General features: G+C 29.0%; 1 protein-coding gene across 1 annotated transcript in view; it reads right to left on the bottom strand.

Moving 5' to 3' along the window:
* LOC123290847 (neuroligin-4, Y-linked) overlaps positions 1 to 22,313 on the bottom strand; it is a 623,005-nt gene that overhangs the window by 63,319 nt on the left and 537,373 nt on the right. Inside the window, exons 6-7 of the mRNA XM_044871193.1 lie at positions 19,620 to 19,771; positions 6,442 to 6,467 (exon numbers count right to left, since the gene is read on the bottom strand). Of these exons, the coding sequence (XP_044727128.1) occupies positions 6,442 to 6,467; positions 19,620 to 19,771 (178 nt within the window). The remainder of the gene's footprint in view (positions 1 to 6,441; positions 6,468 to 19,619; positions 19,772 to 22,313) is intronic.

Here is a 22,313-nt window from a genome sequence, read left to right as displayed (position 1 = left end):
ACTGCTACTTGGGTATATTTGAAAATATTTGATTGTTCATAAATAGGAAAAACATGCGTGTCTATTATAGGAAAAAAACAAGCCGCGGGTAGGGTCTGGTGCACCCCCTGAGGTCCACACGAATAACTTCCCAGCATTATAAATTTCTATAAAAAAAACTCGACCAAATCGAGGAGACTCGATCGAATGTCATAATATTCTTTTCGGATCATACTGCTGTTAATACGCTTCGATCGACACTTTAAAGAAGTCGTTATAATTTTTTGTCTGCGCAAAATCGATTAGAAAATAATTTATAAAAAAAACTCGCCCGGCTTGAAACGACTCGACCAAATGTTATGAAATTCAGTCGATGCCATTTTTGTTCGCGTGATATCGACAACGAAAGAATGTCTACGGACGTACACACACATACTTCTTCTCAAAATTGGTGTTAAAGCCTCGTCCTAACCATGACACGTAAAGATATGTTGAAAACTTCAATTTCGAAAATCGGACCCATTAGAATAACTTCCTATATTGGGTTTAAAGTTAAAAATTTGTAGATATTTTATAGCAACTTAACTATTAAAAGATCTGTATCAAAGATTCATTTCAAGATATTTGATTTTGAAAGACAATTTGTTATACTTATAGTTTCAGATTTTCAAAAATAAAGAGATATTGCTAAAATACTACTTGTGATAATAATAATAGTTAGTATTATCTTTTGTTAATATTATAAATCACAGGAAATTAAAAAAAAAAAACCTAGTATCACGACATTTAGGCAAACGTTCCTCTGTATTTGTCTTTAAATTATTTACAAGAATTTTCCATAAACAAAATATTATCCTCATTTCCACCCCCTGGGGGTTAAATATAGATAAAAATCATTATCGATGAAGGTTTTAAATCGTGTAAAAATTTGAGCTCAATCGAAGTAGAATTTTTTGAGTCCATAAGCAATTCACAAACGAACATAACATTTTTATATATACAAGAAGAAGATTTCTTTAAAGGTATCTAGGTTTATAAAAACTTTATATATATCGACATATTCGGTGAACTAGCTAACGATTGACTTATTTTGCATCAGCAAAGCTTTCTATAGGTTTATGTATCAGCAGGTATATACGAACGAAAAGTATAATACAAATACAAGCTTAAAAACATTGGTTTTGCACTATAAACAATATTCGATATCATATATTTATTTATAGAGTAAGTGGAAATGATTGGATGTTTTTTATTCAATGCTTTATATTTACCATTTCCATAAGAATATAAGAAAGACACGACTTCCAGTAGGGAAAAATAATATTTCTACCGAAATAAATCTAGTATCAAAAATACCGTTATTGCATTTGGTAGTTGATGAAGAGATTATATCTCGTTTTTCATTTTTACTTAAATGCCAAGCAAAAACTTATTTTTAACAACAGGTGCAAACAATTTCCTAAACGGCTAACATTGGAGTTAGTATGAAAGTTTTTAAGAATCTGAAGTTTAAAAAAACTTAATTTGAAAAAGATAAATTATTTTTTATTATTTGGCGAAAATACTGTTATTTCAAAAAGTAACAATTCGCTGATTTAAAATCTGCATGTTATTAAGTTATCGTCTAAGAGATGGCATAAAGTCGATCTTCACCCATCTGATAGCCATATGAGACATATTTACACCATGCATACATGTAATATGCAATGTATTCTAAATTTAGTCCCAAGTTTGTAACGCTTAAAAATATTGATGCGATGAACAAAATTTTGGTATAGGTGTTTATAAAATCACCTAATTAGTCCATTTTCGGTTGTCTGCCCGTTTGTCCGTCTGTCTACCAACACGATACTCAGGACGCAAAAAGTGAGGTCGAGTTCCTAAATGAGCAACAATAAGTCAATTGGGTCTTGTAAACCGTTAGAGATAGAACAAAAGTTTAAATGTAAAAAATATTCCTTATAAAAAATAACCAACTTTTGTTTGAAACATTTTTTCGTTAACATCACTGTTTACCCGTGAGGGCGTAAATTATATCTATTACATGGGGATATCAGCTATGTATGTGTGACATGTATGTATGTGTAATGTGATAGTGATCAACACTGTCTATGCATGGCATTTCAACAATTAACTCAGTCAATTGTTTGTTTTCACTTGTTTTTTTTTGAAATTTTATTGATTTGTAAACATTCCTATCATAGTTTTTCTATCGAAAAGTGTTCATGGCTATTTTTAATTTAATTAATTTTTTCCAAGAACGGTTTTTTTCAGGTAAGCCTATACCATTAGTTTCGTAATTAAATTATCTTTATTCTGAGACTAATTTCGATTAGCTAACAGATTGGTGAAGTTACCTCATCAAGTAGAAAAGATAAGTCAATATAAGTAACTACACCGATTTGTTAGCCAATCGACATTGGTATCAGAAGAAAGATAATTTTATATCGAAAATAATAGCATCGGCTTGCTTGAAAAAAAATCGTTCATGGAAACAAATTATTAAAATTAATGAAGATCGACCTTATACCCTCTCTTGTACTATAACATTGGCTGTCCACATTTGGCATTTGATTTTTCACCTAATTAACAATAATTTTTAATATTAGCAACGAGCATGTGTTTTATTTCAGACTGTTTCCATGATAAACATTAGCATATTTGTATATAAAATTGTTTGGGTGAGCATATTAATTTATGGTTTGTGCATATTTTACATTGTGCATTGTTAATGCATATTTATGCATTACATTGAAAATCTAATATTATTTTGCAACAAATTTTAATAATTAATATAGTTATTTTACATTAACAGAATTCTATTTATGCAATTTTGTCTCCTTCTTTCACAATTTCGAATGCAACAAGTTTTATTAATTGTTATTTTTCAATAATTTCAATTTTTTCATTAACTAAACCATTTACATGTGAAAAATTGAAAGTAAGTCATCATTTTTTTTATAAAACGCTTATTTGCAAATTTTTAAATAGAATAGTTCTACGATCGATTCAGCTTGGCCGGCTACCTACTATGTTCTCTAACAAAAGATTAATTATCAAAGTAATGGAGCTTTCAAGTTAATTTTGGCATTTTGAGTCATTTTTGAAATTCCTTGGATGATTTATAATTTTATGTAATTTGGGTGTACTAAATAATCTTTTGTCAGCGGTTCGATCAAATTATGTCCTCATCAAGCAAATATTTATCTCGTTTCAAGGCTTATTCCCATTTTAAGGCACACTGTAATCTCATATCATAGATAAAACTAAACTATATGTGCATTACATTATATACATAGTTGATACAAATACTATAAATCACGATTTTTTTACGATCTGTATAAGCATATCTTTTTAAATGGAAATAGATATTTTATATCTCTGAATGAGGATGGTTTATATGAGTCGGTTGGAATATGTGTGCGATGGATACTCACACCCTTGTATATACCCCAGAAGAGATATAACTTTTTGAGATCAGACCAATAACTATCTAATCTACATGATTTTTTTTCTGCTTTCTACAAGACGGCTTATATAAAAATTGTAAATCAAATAACTGAAAAATTAGTGGGAGAAAATACAATACTTTAACTGAGAAGTCCTGATCAAAATTTTCCATAAGCATGTATTGACCCTCCATTTATTAGATGGTATTTCATTGAATGTTTTAATTAATAAGTACGTACATCGAATTTGCACTTATATTATCTGTTAATTATTTTTCTTTTCTTTTTTTTTTTTTTTTGCTTGGTCCGACGCTTAATATTTTGTCCGTCGCCCTTGAAAATTTTAATTTTTGGAGTACCTATCTATCAACTCTCTACTTGAGTAAAACAAAATGATATTTACAAATATTAATTTATAGAGCGTGGGAAATCGCGGTTTTTTTAAATGATGAATCCATTTTTGAAAGTGAAAGTATGAAATGAGAGTCGTTTGGTATTCGGCTGAAAAGGCTGCGTTTTCAAATGAGCATGATGACGTAATATTTGAATTATCGTTTCGAAAAAACGCAGGAGAAAATTTGTCGGACACTATGACCATTTGATAACATTAATAATTATTAAGCCATTAAGCAAAAGTGAACCATGTACGTATTTATAAAACAAAACAAATTGAGTAGGGCATGTTCCAGGTGGTACAAAAGCTCAGCGGTGCAGTACATTTTCCGGACAAAATATTTTATTGCTTAATAATTATTATGCTACGACGACTCATTCTCAATGATTACAAGTGTAGTAGTGTAAGCTATGTCCAAATCCACAACTTTTTTCCACAAAATTTTTTAAATTTCGCACGCTCCTGTCCTCGTCGGTGGCGTCCTGTACTATATGTATATGTCATATAGTTTCGTTGTGTCCAAATTACAACACACTCGCAATTAACATGCCGAAAGAAAGGAAGAGAAAACGTTCAATTTCACGGTCAGCAGATCGTAAGTATGAACGTGAAGATAACAAAAAATGGCAAAACATGCAGGAACAGATACATAACCTTACAAAAATAGTCGAATCACTCGTACAGAAAAAATCAAATAACGAATCCGAAAATAACAATCAATGTAATATAACTCCAGGTACGTAAAACAATTATTAAGTGAACAGCTCTCACAAGTCAAATACGAACCCTTTTCTCCTAATATATTTTGACAAAAAGTCACATTTACAGGAACATAGGCGTCACATAAATTAGTAAGCGAATAGCTTAAAAAGTTCAAGACGAACTTTTTGTTTCCTATTATTATATTAACTCTTGTTATATCGACGATCAAACCATATAGAGCCATAGGCGTCAAAACACTCGGGCATTGGATAAAGTCCTTTCTCATGAAAGCTGGAATCGACATGAACCAATTTAGCGCATATAGTGCTAAGCACGCTGCCGTATCGAAAGCAAATGCTCGGGGTGTCGATAAAGACACAATAAGGTGAGGTGCGGGGTGGTCTAACCAATCGTCAGTCTTTGAAAAGTTCTACAACAGGCCTATACAGAATCTAGGCGATACCTTTGCTCGTAATGTTCTAGCATAAGGAAATATTCCCTATTTAATGTGTACCTACATGATTGAATGTAACATTTAAAGAATAAATAAATTAATGAATTTTGGCATGTATCAAATAACAAAATTATAACAAAAGAAAATTAAGTATTCTCTTAACATCTACACTTGTAATCATTGAGAACGAGTCGTCGTAGCATAATAAACCGATCAAACGAGCTCGCCGAAGGCGAGCGAAGTTTGATCGATTTTATGCGAAGACGACTCGTTCGAAGATGAATACTTTCCACCACAAATATAATTAAAAAAAAAAAAAAAAAAACATATATAATAAACAAATGTCTTTTTAAAATTATATTTATGGTGGGAAGTAATCATCTTCGAACGAGTCTATGGTATCATATCCCGCATCCTTAATCATCTTCGAACGAAAATGAAAAATAATTTCCTTAATTTTAGAAATGGATCTCTAAAAATATGACATATATTGTGCAAGTAACTTGCTTAGGATAGTGGGTTCGATTCCCGCCGTCGCAACAAAATTAATTTAATTAATAGTTGTGATGGGCTGGTGTAGTGCATGGTATATGCATGAAGGAGGTGCACTCAGCCTCTGAAATTGAGGAGCTGATAAATGAAATTATCAGCGGAAAGGTGGTAAAACACATATATGATATCACAATGGGCTCTATAGCCTAAGTGTGTCCTTCGTGGACAGCCAATATAACCTAACCTATAGCTTAAAATGTTAGCCAGCCGAGTATTGAACGGATCTCATTTTAAACTGTCAAAAAGCGTAAAAAATTGCTACCAATTCCAGGCATTTATTTTTTTAGTTTTTATGTGTGAATTTTCTATTGTCTAATATTCCGCTGTCTGATGGCTACCATTTTCTACTAGTGATTCTTTTTTCTTGAATTTTATAAACAAAAAACTTTTTATGAATATATTTTTTTTCCTGGAAATTTAATTACTTACGATTATATACTATACCATTTCATTAATAATATTTTTATTTTTCTTGAATTTTATAAACAAAAAACATTTCCCGGAAATCGAATATATTTCCATTTCCGGGAAATTTAAAGACTTAGAATTTTCGTTTTGAGTTTGATGTAAATCATAAAGCAGGACTTAGATTTCGTAAATTTTAAAAACTGTATCTGCAATGATAAAGAGAGTAATGGTCAGTTCTCATAAATAATTTTATTTAATATTTTTTAACTTAAATACAAAATTGTACATTGTATTCCTCAAAATGAGCTCTGGTAAATACTTTCACGTTCTTCAAAAACGTTACCCACCAAAAAAATTAAATAATGTACTGGGATTTTAAAAATATAATTAATCGAAACAAAATTTAAACTTTTTCCTTCTCCTGCGCAGAAACATGCGTTAGCAAATCTAGCAGCTTCAATCCATATGGAAACCCACAAATAGTCAAAATTTCACGCCGCAACAAATTTTATTAGGTGTATTTTCATCACTAATGACGTCTATCAAATAACACTGCAATCATAAGTAGGCTTAAGTCTTAAAAAAAAATACTAATGGTCTTTAGTAAGACTAGTATATTAAAAAATTACGCTAATTTTGACAGACAATAGAGTTGCGGATTGTATGAGCTGTTTTCGGTTATGGGTCAGAAGTTTTTTCAATCTCTGAAGGGGGGAGGTCTACTCGCATAATGGACCTGCGGAACCTGGAGACTGGAGTTATTAAAGAAATACTGGAAATTTTTTCTTTCTTCCTTGTAAGCGATATAACTCGTAAAGGGTTCACTTTATACTGGTGCAATATAACTTTCTGTTCCTTAGATATTTTTATATAATTTAAAAAAGAACAAATTCTTTATTGCATATTTTTGCGAAAAAATGACTGAAAACGCTTTTTTCAATTGAATTTATTTATTTGCAAATAATTGATTATGAATTGATTTTGCACTAAATGTCTGAAAAAAAGATCTTCGGAAAAAATTGCGAACACTATACATTTTCGACTCCTGATTTATTGAAAACAAACTTTAGTATAACCACGTTTAATACTTATTTGTATCGAATTGCCAAACATTCTGTATACAAGGACAAACAAACTTATGAATTTAAAGAAAATAAAGTAAAATAAACGTATTGCAAACGTCTCAAAACTTAATAAAATTTTTATTTTTATTTTCAGACTGAGAACAATAATTTTCTATCAGAAGGTTAATAAACTGTATGTAGCTGTCTGATAGAGTCTATATTTTGTATAGATATTGTTATTACTAAAAAGAAATCTTTATACTTTCTTACTGTTTATCATATTTTTATATATAGCTACAAAAATTGTGTAAAATATGATACACTTTTTTTCAACTTCATATTTTAAAAGTTTCCTTCCTGTTTTGAGTGAGTAGGTATAATAATTTTGACAAATTGATGAAAGTTTCGTTGATAGATATTTTCAACCTAATCTTTGATTTGGGTTTCCATGTGAAATTAAATTGATTTTCTATCGCAGCTGGATTTCAAATACATTTCTTGCTGCGTATACCAGATTCAATATGTTGTTTTATTTCTTTTTTCCTTAAGTTTAATTCTCCGCTTAAACGAAATGTACAAATCTTTATAGTAAAATAGTACATATCGTTTTGGTAAAATAAAAAATATAAAAAATACCATAGTGAAAATTATATTCAATTTAAAATATCAAAGTAGCGACACTTATTTTTTCATTTTGAATAAAAATTAATGCTTTATTTTACTGTTTTGTTGTGCTCCGCAAGTTTAACTTCTTCGATGGAATTGCCCATATTGTTTTTTGTTTCAGGCTCATGGTTTGATAGGAAGGTATATAGGCTCATGATTTCGAAGGAAGTAGCTAATTACGAATAAATTCAATCAACCGGTTAGCATTTGCGTTGACTTTTCGGTAATCTTTATTCGCCTGAGGAGAGATTTCCTTACGCGTTCTACACATTCGTCAAAAATTTCGCGCTTTAGATATTTTTAAACTTTGTAAATGATAACTCCAACATAATTTATTCTAAATTTATTTTTAATGCACTAGCTAATTAAAAATAGTTTGATTACCTGATTATTGTTTGACAATGAAAATATAAGTGCAGAGAAATAATCTAAATAACTATATTCATTTTTACCAATTTCACCATATTTCTATCACAAGTTTTTTAAATTACAGTGTACTGACTTATATTAAACTAACGGAGGTACACGAACAGGCCCGTAAATTTCCGAAGTTAATATTTTTTGCTAACACCTTTATTCTTGTGATGAGAGAAATTCTCACAATTTCTGGAGGACTTGAATAAAGAATATTTAAAAAAAACTGCAGATAGGTTGAAGAGACCTGCAAAATGCATAATTCGAAAATACTTAGATAAAATTATATGAAGATAGAAAATTAAATCTTTCTATAAAACATAAACCATTTGATACCATTTGAAAAATAAAAGTTTTTTATGTTTAAAATCGAGCGTGAGCAATGCTTATAACACGAGTGCCATTGTGTCAAGATAATACAGTACAAAAAGGTAATTTAGTTGTCCAATCTGCACGTTCAAATATTAATGATATGCATGTTCATACGAGTGAACGTTTTTTTTTTTGTATCAATCGAGTTGGAAATTTCCTCCTTTTTCAAAATGGAGACAGCTACGTTTTAAGTATAATGGATTTTGTATCGAATTTTAAATAGAATTTTATCGAGTGACATAACAAAATACGACACTCACACTATTGCTACCATCCCATCGTCGATGAAAATGATGATAACAGTTTTTTACGCTTATTTATACATACTGTGGTGCATGTGTTGATAAACATTATATACCTTTTATTTATAATATGTCAAAAATCTGTTTATCGTATGAAGTCGTTCACTGTGAAATATCTTACCTTAATATACCATCATATCCTGTCTGAATACTGTGTGCTACAAAAAGTATGATTTGAATTATGTAAGTAAACTCGTTAAATTTAACCAAGTTATATAAAAGAACCTTTGTCTTGGTATGGACTTTTCAAATTAAAATGTTAAGATGAAATCTTTTGAAATGCTGATTACTAATTGTATTAAAAGTAATACTCAAGGTAAATCATTGATTATTCTAAACTAGCTTTATACCCGCCCGCTGCCCATGCCCATCTTCACCACTGCCCATAAAGAATCAAATGTTTAAAATGATAATTAAATCAAATCTTTAAAACTAGACACTGATAGAAATCATTTTTTATTAATTCAATTTTGAAAATTGTTGTATAGATTTTAAGAATTATTAAATATGTCATGAAAATAATATGATAGATATACATTTTCAAAAGTTTGTGGGTAATGCGCATTTTCTTGGAAAAATATTGTGGAGATTGGTACATATATACGTATTAGATACACCGTTGACTCTAAATTTACTTATTCATATGAATTTTCAAAATATTTGAAATGAAATTGAATCCAGCTATATCATTATTTGATATTCACTCATTGATATTTGAAAAAGTATATAATCCAATCAAATTAATGATTTAGAAAAAAAAATTTTAATAAAAAATACTTTTTAAGGGACAAGCTTTTATTGTACTAAAAAGTAGAAAATAATTTTATCTATAAGTCACTCATATCCGACTATTTGTAAAAGCTTGAGGCGGTTTATTTAAAATATCAAAAATGATTCGGAGCGCCTCATCTACTCCACATGCCTGAATACTTTTCGATTCATCTTTGATATTAAGCACCTCAAGCTTTTACAAATAGTCGGGTATGAGTAACTTATAGATAAAATTATTTTCTACTTTTAGGTACAATAAAAGCCTGTCCCTTATGGTAGTACTTTCGGTAATAGACTTGGCATTCATAATTAAATGAAACTTGGCATAGTTGTCCATTATTATATCATAATTAACCAGTTAAATTTTTAGGGGACTTCAAAGAACTGAAAAAAAGATATTTTAAAGATATTTTAACATTGATCTTTATGGGAAATCACAGATTTTATTTTATTTCACAAAACTGGACGTTCTGATTTTCACTTCTCTGAAGGCCCCTAAAAATTTAACTGGTTAATTATGATATAATAATGGACAACTATGCCAAATTTCATTTCATGAAATTCTTAATGCAAAGTCTATTACCGATAGTACTACCTTAAAAAGTATTTCAAATAGAGTTCAAAGAATCCAACGTAACATACATACATACATTGCAAGCTAAATAAAATCTTTAAAATAGTTTGAGTTCGAAATATATTTTGATAAATGGTGGGGGTCCTTTGGGGAGCTTAACTTCGGGGTGTTATCTTTGGGGGAAACGAACCGCCATCTTGAATTTATGAGTGCAGAAGGTTTTCCCACCTTATCTCGTTCCCTAGTTGTTTTAACGAAATAGTTAACGAAATAAAAGTTGTTAATTAAATTTTCTTCAAAAAGGTCCTATAACATTTTGCGATAAATTGTTTATTTAAATCTTATTAATAAACTTGTTTATTAATCGCATAAATTCGTCTAGAAAATAAAAAATAAGTGATGAAGTTTTTTCCTAGCGCTTTTCGTTGCGTTTTTCAATAATTTTTTAGAATGTCTTTCAAAACATTCAGATGACACTTTCTGATTAACTATTTGTTTAAATATTATGTCTGTAGGACGTATAGTTATGTTATTGGAGAGTGTTTCCAATTTTAGAAAAAAAATTGACATATCTCAGTATAGATAAAAAGAAGTAAAGCTTCTGTTCCAAAAATTCCATCAATATAGATAAGGTAGACTCACGATAGATCGGTTCCGGCCTAAAATCCTTTCTTCATGAGTGTATTTCTGAGTATTGATAACTGAAAGTATCCCAATTCCCCACATCTAGGTAGAGCAAGATTTGCTCTAAAAGCAAGACTTGATCTAGCCAGAGCAAGACTTGTTCTAGCTGTAATACGACAAGCTTAGTGAACTGTTTAAGCTGAACCTAGATTTTGATCTACCATGCTTTATGTAGAGCATCATAGAGAGCTATACTAGAACGCATCTAAACATATAATTACATTATAGATCTCTCACTATAGAATATTATAAATTATCTTCGCTCAGTGCCAATAGAGACACTATTGTGTTGTGTTTTTTTCAGCTTTCATCACGTCCCGGCTCTAAACAAACTGCTGCTGTTTTAATTGAATAAAAAATGAAAAGAAAAATAGAAAATGCGGATCAACAAAGAGTTGGGGAAGGGATTCTTTCAAAAGATTGTCTACTTGAAATTTTTTTTTATTTGAGAGAGATGGACCATACCTTATTGTTTCCATCTTTGTTTAATTTTGTTAACTTCGATAAACTAAAATGTGACTAATGCCTCTTACAACGACATCCTTCAACGGATCAACAAAAGAACCATTGTTGGAGTTTATTTTTTACCTATTTCTTTAAAATGTTGCCTGCTACTGCAGTTAACATGATCCATTCTTCATTTCCAATTTTCGATGACGTGTACTAGCATTTCGAGTAGGATGTAGAGAATATCACGAGTGATAAATAATAATAAAGATAAGACTTATTATTAATAATGGATGAACTTTTTATAAAAAAATAATAAACATCATAATAAAAAACATGATTCAAATTTAAATTACTCCGATGTGAAATACACTGATGAGTCTAGGATCACAAACCCCAACACGAAGAAAGGATATCTTTTTCTGATATACTTGTACTTGTGTAAATGATTCCAGGTTTCTTTTTCATTTCATTTGTTTACTTTTTAAATTATATCACGAAAAGAGTTAATTATAATAAGGAAAACAAAATTAGTAAATAAATCACCTAGAATGCAAGCCAAGCTAAACAATGGACTTACCTAGCCAATCTTCTCTGCATTAACTACTACACTAGATATATAATATGTGATTGCCATTCAAATGTTGTATTTTTTAATGGTTAATATTCACAAAATTATTTATTATAGGTATTATATTTTGATTAAGATGTATCTTATTCTGTATATAAACTAAAATCCATATCTTGATATAATACGGACCAGAACACACATTTGAATTTAAATTCAGTTGTTATAATAAAACTAACTCTCTGTATAACATAAATGAGAAAAAAGAATTATGGGGATTGTGCTATTTGTATGTGATCTGATTTTTAATTTTTAGCATACACAAAAACGCTGTAAATGATTCCATAAGAACTTTCATTCCTACATTGTTTGTTTTTTCTTTGGAATAATTTTGTTTGAACATTGTGGAACGAAATATTCCATCCAAAGTTTATATGCAAATTCGTTTTAAAATTCATTGATAATTAAACAGTCAAGCAAGCCGTGGATATTGTGTGGTGCGACCCCTGAGGTCCACACGAATAAGTTCCCATCATAATAAAAATAAAAACTCAACTGACTCGAAAAGACTCGATCGAATATTATGAAATTCTTTTCGGATCATATTGCCGTTAATACGCTTCGATCGACACCTCAAAGAAGGCGATATCATTTTTTGTTCGTGCGATATCGATAAGGAAAGAATTTTTAAAAAAACTCGCCCGACTCGAGACAACTCGACCGAATGTTATGAAATTCCCTTCTGATCATATTGCCGATAATACGCCTCGATCAACACCTCATTTAAGTCGATATCACTTTTTGTTTGCGCGATATCGATAAGGAGATAATTAAAAAAAAAAAAACTCCTCCAACTCAAAACGACTCGACTGAATTTTATGAAATTTGTTTCGTATCATATTTCTGTAAATACGCTTCGATCGACATCTCAACGAAGTTGATATCATTTTTTGTTAAAAATTTGCTTGATGAAAAATTTTTTAACCTGAAAATCAGTTGCCAAAAGTTGAGGTAAACAAAATTTTAAAACGAAGAAAGCATTGAAAATGTCATTTTTGGAGTTTTTTCAAATGTTAAACTATCAATAACTTGAAAACGATGAAGTTTAAACAAAATCACAAGGGACTTTTCTTACGTGAAATAACCAAAAAACGTTTGGTAATTTTACTTGGTTCAGAAAATTGACACTTGCTTGTTTCTGTGGAAAAGGGAGGGGGGTGTACAAAAATTTGGACCAATACAGATTTTGGCAATATCCGGAATATTAATAATCAGCAAGCTTTCTGCACAACAATAAATTGGCATTTTGCAAATTCAAATGCTTGCTCCTGGTATATTATGAGAACTGTGTCTTAACAAATATTTTTCATATTCTCGGAAATAGTAACAAATAAATAGTAATCGAACAACAAATGAGGCAAGTCAATAATTAAATGCGAACGATAAAGATAACAAATTGCTAATTTATTGGATTTTTATTGACCAATTAAATTTTATAGTTTTTTATGGTCTTTTCCATATAAGAGAGTGGTTTCCGCTCCCATATCTCGCAAATCAGTTCTCAGATCGAAATTTGGTAAAGAGCTTTTTCGTTCGTCTTGATCTGCTTACTACGATAGTGAACCGTTCTGCAGTCCATAACAGAGCATCCTATATTCGTTGTGTGCGTAGTCATGGTAGGGACAATAAAATCGATGCCAGCGCTTTAAGTGAAAAATTTTGGAGTTAAAGGGGGCTGTTCTGACTAATTTGCAATTCTTTACATGTTAATGTAATAGAAATGTCAAATTTAAATTATTGAAAAAAAACGAATTATTTAAACTTAATTCATTAAGTTAATTGTGAAAATAAGAAATCAAATTGAACAAATATTATTTTTCAAATGTAAATTATCATAATTATTTATTTAAATTTGTGAAACAAGAATATTAAATTTTAAATGTAAGTCTTAAATGCAATCCATACAATTATATATGCATCCATTCAATTCTATAATTAGAGTAGTGTATCGTTACCATGGAAACGAAACTCACGTACGGAGCGAATAGCAGTATAATATTATAACATGTATGAATATAAACGAAAAAATTAGAAAAATTTCGCTTCGGCCGAGGTGGGGTTTCTGTAACAATTTGCCTCGCCTCGGCTTTTTGAAAATACCCCTCGCCTGGATTAGTTACGAGGAATAAAATTTTAATCCTTGCCTACGAGTTATGAGATGAAGTTAGCTTGTAGTCTCGGTAACACACGTGTTTTACCGTTTAATAATTATTACTAATTTCATAATAAAATTTTTTGGTACATGCAGTGAAGTCACAAGCACCGCCAGTATTCAATATAAATTTTCATTAATGTTTTAAGTACAATGTAGTTAGTTAATAAATATCGTATATCACTACATATTATAAAACAAAGTCGCTTTTTCTGTCCCTATGTCCCTATGTCCCTATGTACGCTTAAATCTTTGAAACTACGCAATGGATTTAGATGCGGTTTTTTTAAAGAGATAGAGTGATTCAAGAGGAAGGTTTATATGTATAATACATCCATATTATAGTAGAGTAAGGGGTTGAAATAGGGGTTGAAAGGGATATGGTTCAAAAACTAAAAAAGTTGTGCATCGATTAAGCTCAAATATTGACAGGATATACAACCAGCTTCAAAGATCTATTGTTTTTATCTACTTTTAACCTTCGGAGGGTAAAAAGAGGTAGCGAGAAAGTGGGAAGGAATTATCGAATATTTACAAATATACCTAAGTGGGGTATCAAATAAAAGAGCATGACGTGTACATTACAAAACTGTTATCCCACGGAAGTAAATGTGGAGGGAGGGGTGCAAGTGGGGATGTTGCCCAGCAAAGCGGGTAGTTCACAGCTAGTTTATTAAATAAAATAATTTCAATAATATTTACCTCTTATGTAATGTAAGTGTAGGTAATATATAATAAATAACACTATAAAACTTTTTCAATATTAACATCTAATTAAATTCTAAGTTCAAAGTTTTAGTAATATTCATATTTATGTTCTAAGAATGCAATGAAACATTTTATTAGTTTCACAAATTTTCTGCTCAATAAAATGTTAATAATACTAATATCAAATAAATTAACTTTAGGGTATGTAATATAATATTGTATACATGCCTATAATCATAAATATCATGTGTACCTACATTGTATGTAATATTTATTGTATGCATTGATTTCTACTAAACGTTTAATTTGTTTTTAAAGCGAAAAAAAGGTTAAGGATGTATGAGCATGGTAGTGGGGGCACAAATTTAAAAATAGATATTTTCAATTTTGATGATAAATTTATATTATTACTTGACACGAAAAGTAAGAATAAAATTTTTCGATATCTGGCTTGATTTTCAAAATATCGAAAATTGAAAATTTTGTTTAATTATTTAGCTTTCGATATTTCGAAAACCAAGACATATATCGAAAAATTTTATTCTTATTTTTCGTCTACATTCATGAAGTTATAACAAAATTCATCATCAAAGTTGAAAATAAGATAAAAATAATTTCAACCCTTAATCTACCCTGCTCTTACATCCCTTATACGGACGGTGACACTTAGTTTTTTTCTTTTCTAATTCATTGCTAATATGTTTACTTTCTATTAAAAAGTTTTTTTTTTAATTTGTTTTCATTCATTCCAAATGAAAATTATCAAAAACTTCCAAAATATGTCGTTTTTTGAGATTCCTCCATAAGAGCCAATGTATTTTATATCGATTTTTAATGACTTTTTTCTTAAAAATTATTTGCCCGGTTATCTAAGCTGAAATTTTAATCACATATTCTTTGAGTAAAAGACTACCTACAAACAAATTTTGAGCCTTTAAATCAAACATTGTTGTCATGCTCATACATCCTTAAGGTGGGCCAAACTTTTAACGTGTGAAAAGATATGTTATAAATGTGAAATTTTGAGAAGATGAATGAATGTAGCAAACTAATTATAACAGCTTATACAGGATATGTCACATTTGAGTTTGAGACAATAATTCAGCTATTTTTATACCATGCATATATGTTATATACAAGGTATATTAAGTTTAGTTCCAAATTTTTATACCATGCATATATGTAATTTGCAAGGTATATTAAGTTTTTATACCATGCATATATGATGTAATATGCAAGTAAATTAAGTTTAGTCCCAAGTTTGTAACGCTTAAAAATATTGATTCTGAGCAAAAATTTTGGTATATGTGTTCATAGAATCACCTAATTAGACCATTTCCGGTTGCCTGCCTGTCGTCTGTCGTCTGTTTGTTCGTCTGTCATCACGATTACTAAAAACGAAAAGAGATATCAAGCTAAAATTTTACTGAGTACTGAGAACGTAAAAAGTGAGGTCGAGTTCGTAAATTAGCAGAATAGGTCCATTGGGTCTTGTAAACCGTGAGAGATAGAACAAAAGTTTAAGTGTAAAAAATACTCCTTTTAGAAAAATAAACAACTTTTGTTTGAAACATTTTTTCGTAAATATCACTGTTTACCCGTGAGGGCGCAAATTAGGCGTAATTTGTATAGTATGTAATTATGGACATATCAATTATGTATGTGTGACATGTATGTATCTGAATGTGATAGAGTCATCAACACTGTCTATGCATGGTATTTCAACAATTAACTCGGTCTATTGTTTGTTTTCACTTGTTTTCTTATAATTCTAAATTATTTTCTTAAAATCCCGATTATATACTGGCTGTTTTCCCGATTATATACTGCCGGAGTTTTCAAGTTTGCTTGAGTACGGTACGTTAAAGATTGGCAAGAAATTTGTAAGTCCTGAAAGAGTTGAAAAATAACTTTTTGTTTTTAGACCCCCGCCACCCCCATCTTAGAAGCTTCAAACGTTTGCAAGCTTCTTAAGTTTTGTACAGTTCTAGCCATTTTCTGGCCAATGGCTTTCTTTTAATAAACACAGTAGACAAAAAAAAAAAAAATCGACGTTTACATGCAAATTTGACCATTTGATTTAAGCGATAATCAAGAAATGGTTAAAAACCCAAGTTTCTGTATTGTAAAAATTATTAGAAAGTTACATTATCTGCGAGTATCATGGGCAAAATTTCATTTTCAAAAAGTTCCGTACCAAAAAATTAAAATTCATAAAATTGTGATAAAAAGGGAGGATAATTGAGGTCAAAGAAAGTGAGGCCTATAACGCGGTAGTCTTTGTTTTTAAGGTATAAATTGGCCAGCAAAGCTTTCTTTCATATAGGCATGGTAAACAAATGAAGATGATCATCATGTCATCTTGAATGTTTTTAAAATGAAAAAAGTATGCGCAATATATTTCCCCTTTCAAATGTATTAACTTTAATTCCACCTAAATTTTTGTTAAATTTTGAAAAATTTGAATATTTAAAAATAAAATGACCTACCCTGTAGTTAATCTGTACTATCCATTTTAACTATAATATGAAAAATTTATTTCACAATAATAATAAAGTAAAAACAGAAAAACCTTTCACAAACAAAATATAATATATTTAAAAAAAAAAAAAAATAAATGAACTTTTATAATAATAAATATATTTTTATGGCAATGTTGAAAAATAATAATAAACAATTTTAATACAATACAATACTTCTGTAGTTCCATTCAAATAAAAATACATAAAATAAAATGAGATACATGTAAATTGTATAGAGATATTAATGTATGAATGTCTTTCCTATACTATTTATGTCATTCAGGTTTTTATTATTCGAGTATTTACACAAAAATATTGTGTTTTACAATGATATTTGTGAATAATGTACACTTAGGCGTTAATAAATTCGATCAAATTTTACAATAAAAAAAATCTTTTTTCTATGTATTTTATTAAAATTTATTTAAGGTGCTTGTTTCCCTACAGTATTGTAAAAAAGTTTTGGTTTATTGCACAGTGCATATTACATACATATAAACCAAATACATGCTTCGTAGTCAAATAATGTGTTATTTTTAGCTTTACAATTTAATGAAACTCCAAAAATATATAATATATTGTGTGCAAGTGCTGCTTATAAATTTGATAATATAGAAATCGCTCTTCTAACATCAATACTCTAACTACAGTCGTCTCTGTTCATCAAATGATGGATCTACCATGAGCTCATAATTAAATTAAAATTTTTTTTTATATCATCGAAAACCTTATATTTTTATGGTATTATTATAAACTACAAGATTGTCTAAATATTCTAGATAATTTTTTATCAAACTCTATAGGTTTTTTGATATAGAAATATCCAATTGAAAAGGATAACTTTTATAATTCATCATTTTTTTAGCCAACTTTGAACGACAAAATTTTAATAAATAGCCCGATGACCTAGGAATTTTTTGTGATTTTTGGAAACTTTGGTAATCAAAAAATGTATTTATAAAGTTTTATTGAAATCCCTAGTATTATTCAATCCTTGCATATTCCTTAAGCACGGTATAGTAAAAAATAGATACTTCATTGCCAGCTTCACAGAACAGTTAGTACTTTTTAAAAAAATGATGAAATGAATAAAATGGAAATAGAGCCATTTAAAAATGAATTAAACGGAAATAAATTTTATTTTTAGAGGGTAAACTGTAAATCAAAATTAAAAATATAATAAAAATAATATTAGTTTTTGTGCGCGATAACGACACGTGTTTTTATTATAGTGAGTAAACCCGATTATTCTCCTTCAATCCAAATAATTATCCTTGTTCATTATAGTACCCACATGTTTGACATAGTATTCGACAAAATCTAAGGTGAGTGGCAACATTTTCCGTTAAATTATATTCGTAATTATACACGGTTTAGAATCAGCTTAGAAATTACAGTTCGCTTTTTTTAAAAAATTAATCAAATTAGAAAATTATAGCACCAATACCAAACAGATGTCTTAATATAGGATTCATAGGAAAGCCAATTTTATGGCATTTGATAAACTGTCAGTAAATACTATATTGTAAGTCGTATTGTCTGATCATCAACTTCATATTTGTGAACTATAGAAAGATTGCTCGTAAAAATACGTTTGATACCTCGTTAGATTCGAAACGAAATTTAGAAAAATGTGCCAGAAGCATTTTTCAGCACATAAAAAACTGCAAAAGTTGTGAACAAGTAAAGATAAAAAAGGTATGTAGTTTTTGGCCAATATTTCACAAAATATTAATATTTAAGAAATTTAAAAAAAAAATTCTTAAAAAGGAGGAAATTTTCAATATAAGGCTCTCGTTCTCGAAAGTCTATCTCCATTATATATAATTTAAATTAAAACTAAAAAAAAATTCTTAAAAAGGAGGAAATTTTCAATATAAGGCTCTCGTTCTCGAAAGTCTATCTCCATTATATATAATTTAAATTACCAGTGATAAAAATATTTAATCGTCAGACAAAAAAAGACTTAGGCTATCTTTAAATTTTATTTACATTTAATAACGAAGTTATTCTCAGAAAGTTTATCATTGAGCTACTTATTGTCAGAAATAAAAGATGTTAGTATCAAGTAATAGAACATTCCCTAGAAAGCGGACTTAAATATTTTACAATGTGTGCAGAAAGAAAGCAAGTGAAGTGTTAATAAAGTTAACTGCTATATTCTTTTTCAATACCTTTCAGTATACCTTAAACCATATACTTTATAACAATATAAATAAAAAATGCTTTTATGTAAGAATGTATTTTAACTGCACTGTTTGACCGATTAAATATTCCTTGAGCGTGTAAATGTATTAAAATTTACAATCCATTCTCATTCATTAATGTATGTATTATAAATAACAAAAAATATTTAGTAAAGTATATCAGTACTCACCCTTTACGAACAAAATTTGCCAAATAATGTATCAATAATCTTGCAACATTCATATCGGCATGTGTGTAATTATGTGGAAAAAAAGGCTGTCCACCAACCAATGGTAATCCTAATACATATGGCACATCTTCTCCTCTTACGCTACCAGTCCTCTGAAATTAGTAAATAAATAATATTATTTACAGCTAATCATAGACTTATAAAAATTTGTCAAATCACAAGGGGAATATTTAGTAATTTAGTGGAAAAAAATTCAAATGAAAATCAAAGAATAAACAATTTTTATTATTTATGTTTTGAAATGTAATCTCTAATACTCTCAACTGGTTCTAAAATATTATTATTTGATCTATGAAGGAATTTTAGTAATTTCAAATGTTTGTCTGCTTTTTATTAAAATATTTATGATTAAAAAAAAAAAAACTTAACAGACTTGTTAGAATAAAATATACACGGTGTTCTGTTATTGACTACAGATCTATATTGGCCTACAGAATTAGCTCATAAACACGAAGGAAAAAGTTATGTACCAATTTCGGATCTGAGCCCTAATTTGGGCGCTACAAGTATGACTGACTATTATTCGATAACCAGCAGCCAATGATAATCAGTAGATATTAGTAAATTTCATTTAATAATATTCAACTAAAAGAAGGAATTTTTAAAAAGTATAAACTGATTTCATTGGATTATATTATTTTGAAAAACATTTTAATAAAACTATAAAATTATTTAATTAGTTTGGTCAAATCCCGTTTTTTTTATATTTTTATTATATTTTGCAAGAAAACATTAGATTATTAGTAAAAAACAAATTACGTCACAATAGGTGTGGTTTGTTTGTTTACGTTAAATTAAAACCATGCCACACCGTGACAGGACACCGTGTATAAAAAAAGTATATAATACACAAATAAATAAATATTTTATATAAAAGAAGTATATAATACAAAAATAAATAAATATTTTGTGCTTAGTATGTACTGATTTATCGACTTAATGGTGAGTAAAACTGGAATATTATTACACATTATGGCAAGTAAATATACAGAGTAGAGCATTTTATGGCTTATAGCTCGTTTTGCAGCTAACCACTCAAAAAGTAACTTAAACAAGCCGTGAATAGAGTCTGGTGGGACCCTTGAGATCCACTCGAAGAACTCCCAGTATATTAAAAATTTTAACAAAATAAAAACTCAACCGGCTCAGAAAGACTCGATCGAATGCTATTTTTTCGGATCATATTCATTTTTCTATGAACATTTGTAGGCAACGGAAAGCACATTAAATTTGAGCTATTTTATGATTAAAAAACGCAGTGGCTCACAATCTAAGTGGGACATATATTAAAAGAAAATTATTTAATTTTAATTTTACTGGATAATATTTCAAATAAAACGTCAAGTCGTACGTACATGTGCTCTGGCTGATAACCTAGGAGACAAAGCATTATCTATCTACCTGCCTATATTATCGAATAAGTCGCGATTAACAAATATTTTTTTTGTATGCTACGAAATACGGTTCAATATGGTTTTAAGCCACTACTACTTTCATGTGTTTTTGTGGCTTACAAGCCTAAAAGTGTTTTACATGTTTAAGTTGTAGGTCTGAGAAAACGCCTCATGAAAATTGTAGGCCAGTATGAGTATTCAATTTTACTAATATTTATGAAACATTTCCGTAAAAATTATCCGGTTGTTGATAAATTTTCATACCCTTGTTTTTCCCACATGTTGAGGGTAGAGATCACGCCAAACGTCCCAGTATTTTTGTAGACCAGTATTATTCTCTCTTATTATATTGAATTATCTTGCATTCAAGAAAAAAGCAAATGGTTGTTTATATTTTTTCAATAGGTCGTTTTATTGACATGTTTATCGTTTTCAAAATTGAAAACGACCTAATTTCGAAAGTTTTCGTAAATGAAACGTTGTAGGTTACACTGAAATGAAGCCACTCACGAAGTTTCGTAAAGAGTGTTAGTCACGAAATCATACCCCCCCCCCTCTATACTGTAAAGAGGGGTATAAAACTAGAGAATTACGTAATTCGATGATAAAGAAACACGTATCTCTAAAATTCTAAAACAATTAGTAAAACTTATTTAAAAAGATAGATTTTCTCCAAAATGTTTTTGTATGTTTTACTTTGATATTTTCATCTTATTTTCCTTCTTAGAATTGTTTATTTTATTGAATAGAAACTAATATATTACAAATAGTATTTCAGAGTCTGATAATCAACTTTTATCATATAGTCGAATAATTAGGTTGTTTAATTTCTGAACATATTCTTCAGATAAGATCGAATTCTACTTCAATATTATATTAAATTGTATATATTTCGAGTAATTTTAAATGTGTTACAAATGAAAGATTATATTTTTAATTATATAAATTTAACAAGTAAACACAACTTAATATTTTTAATTAAAAACATTATTGTATAATTTTACTTTATATTATTAAATGGCATAAAGTCGTTTGAAAAAAAAGAAAATTATTAAATGTGAACCAAAACTCTGAGATTCTGAGGTTCGATTGATATTATAAAAAACTTTAAATTTCAACGCCATTGTGAATAACGCAATCATTGACATGAAAAAAATTAATTAACAATTTCTATTCAAGATATGATTTACTTCCAATCTAGTAATAGCAAGGTGTGCGAAAAAGTATGTAAATTTCTGGA

Source organism: Chrysoperla carnea, chromosome 1, assembly GCF_905475395.1.
Source record: "Chrysoperla carnea chromosome 1, inChrCarn1.1, whole genome shotgun sequence".
Lineage (NCBI taxonomy): Eukaryota > Metazoa > Arthropoda > Insecta > Neuroptera > Chrysopidae > Chrysoperla > Chrysoperla carnea.
This window is presented reverse-complemented; position numbering and strand designations above follow the sequence as displayed.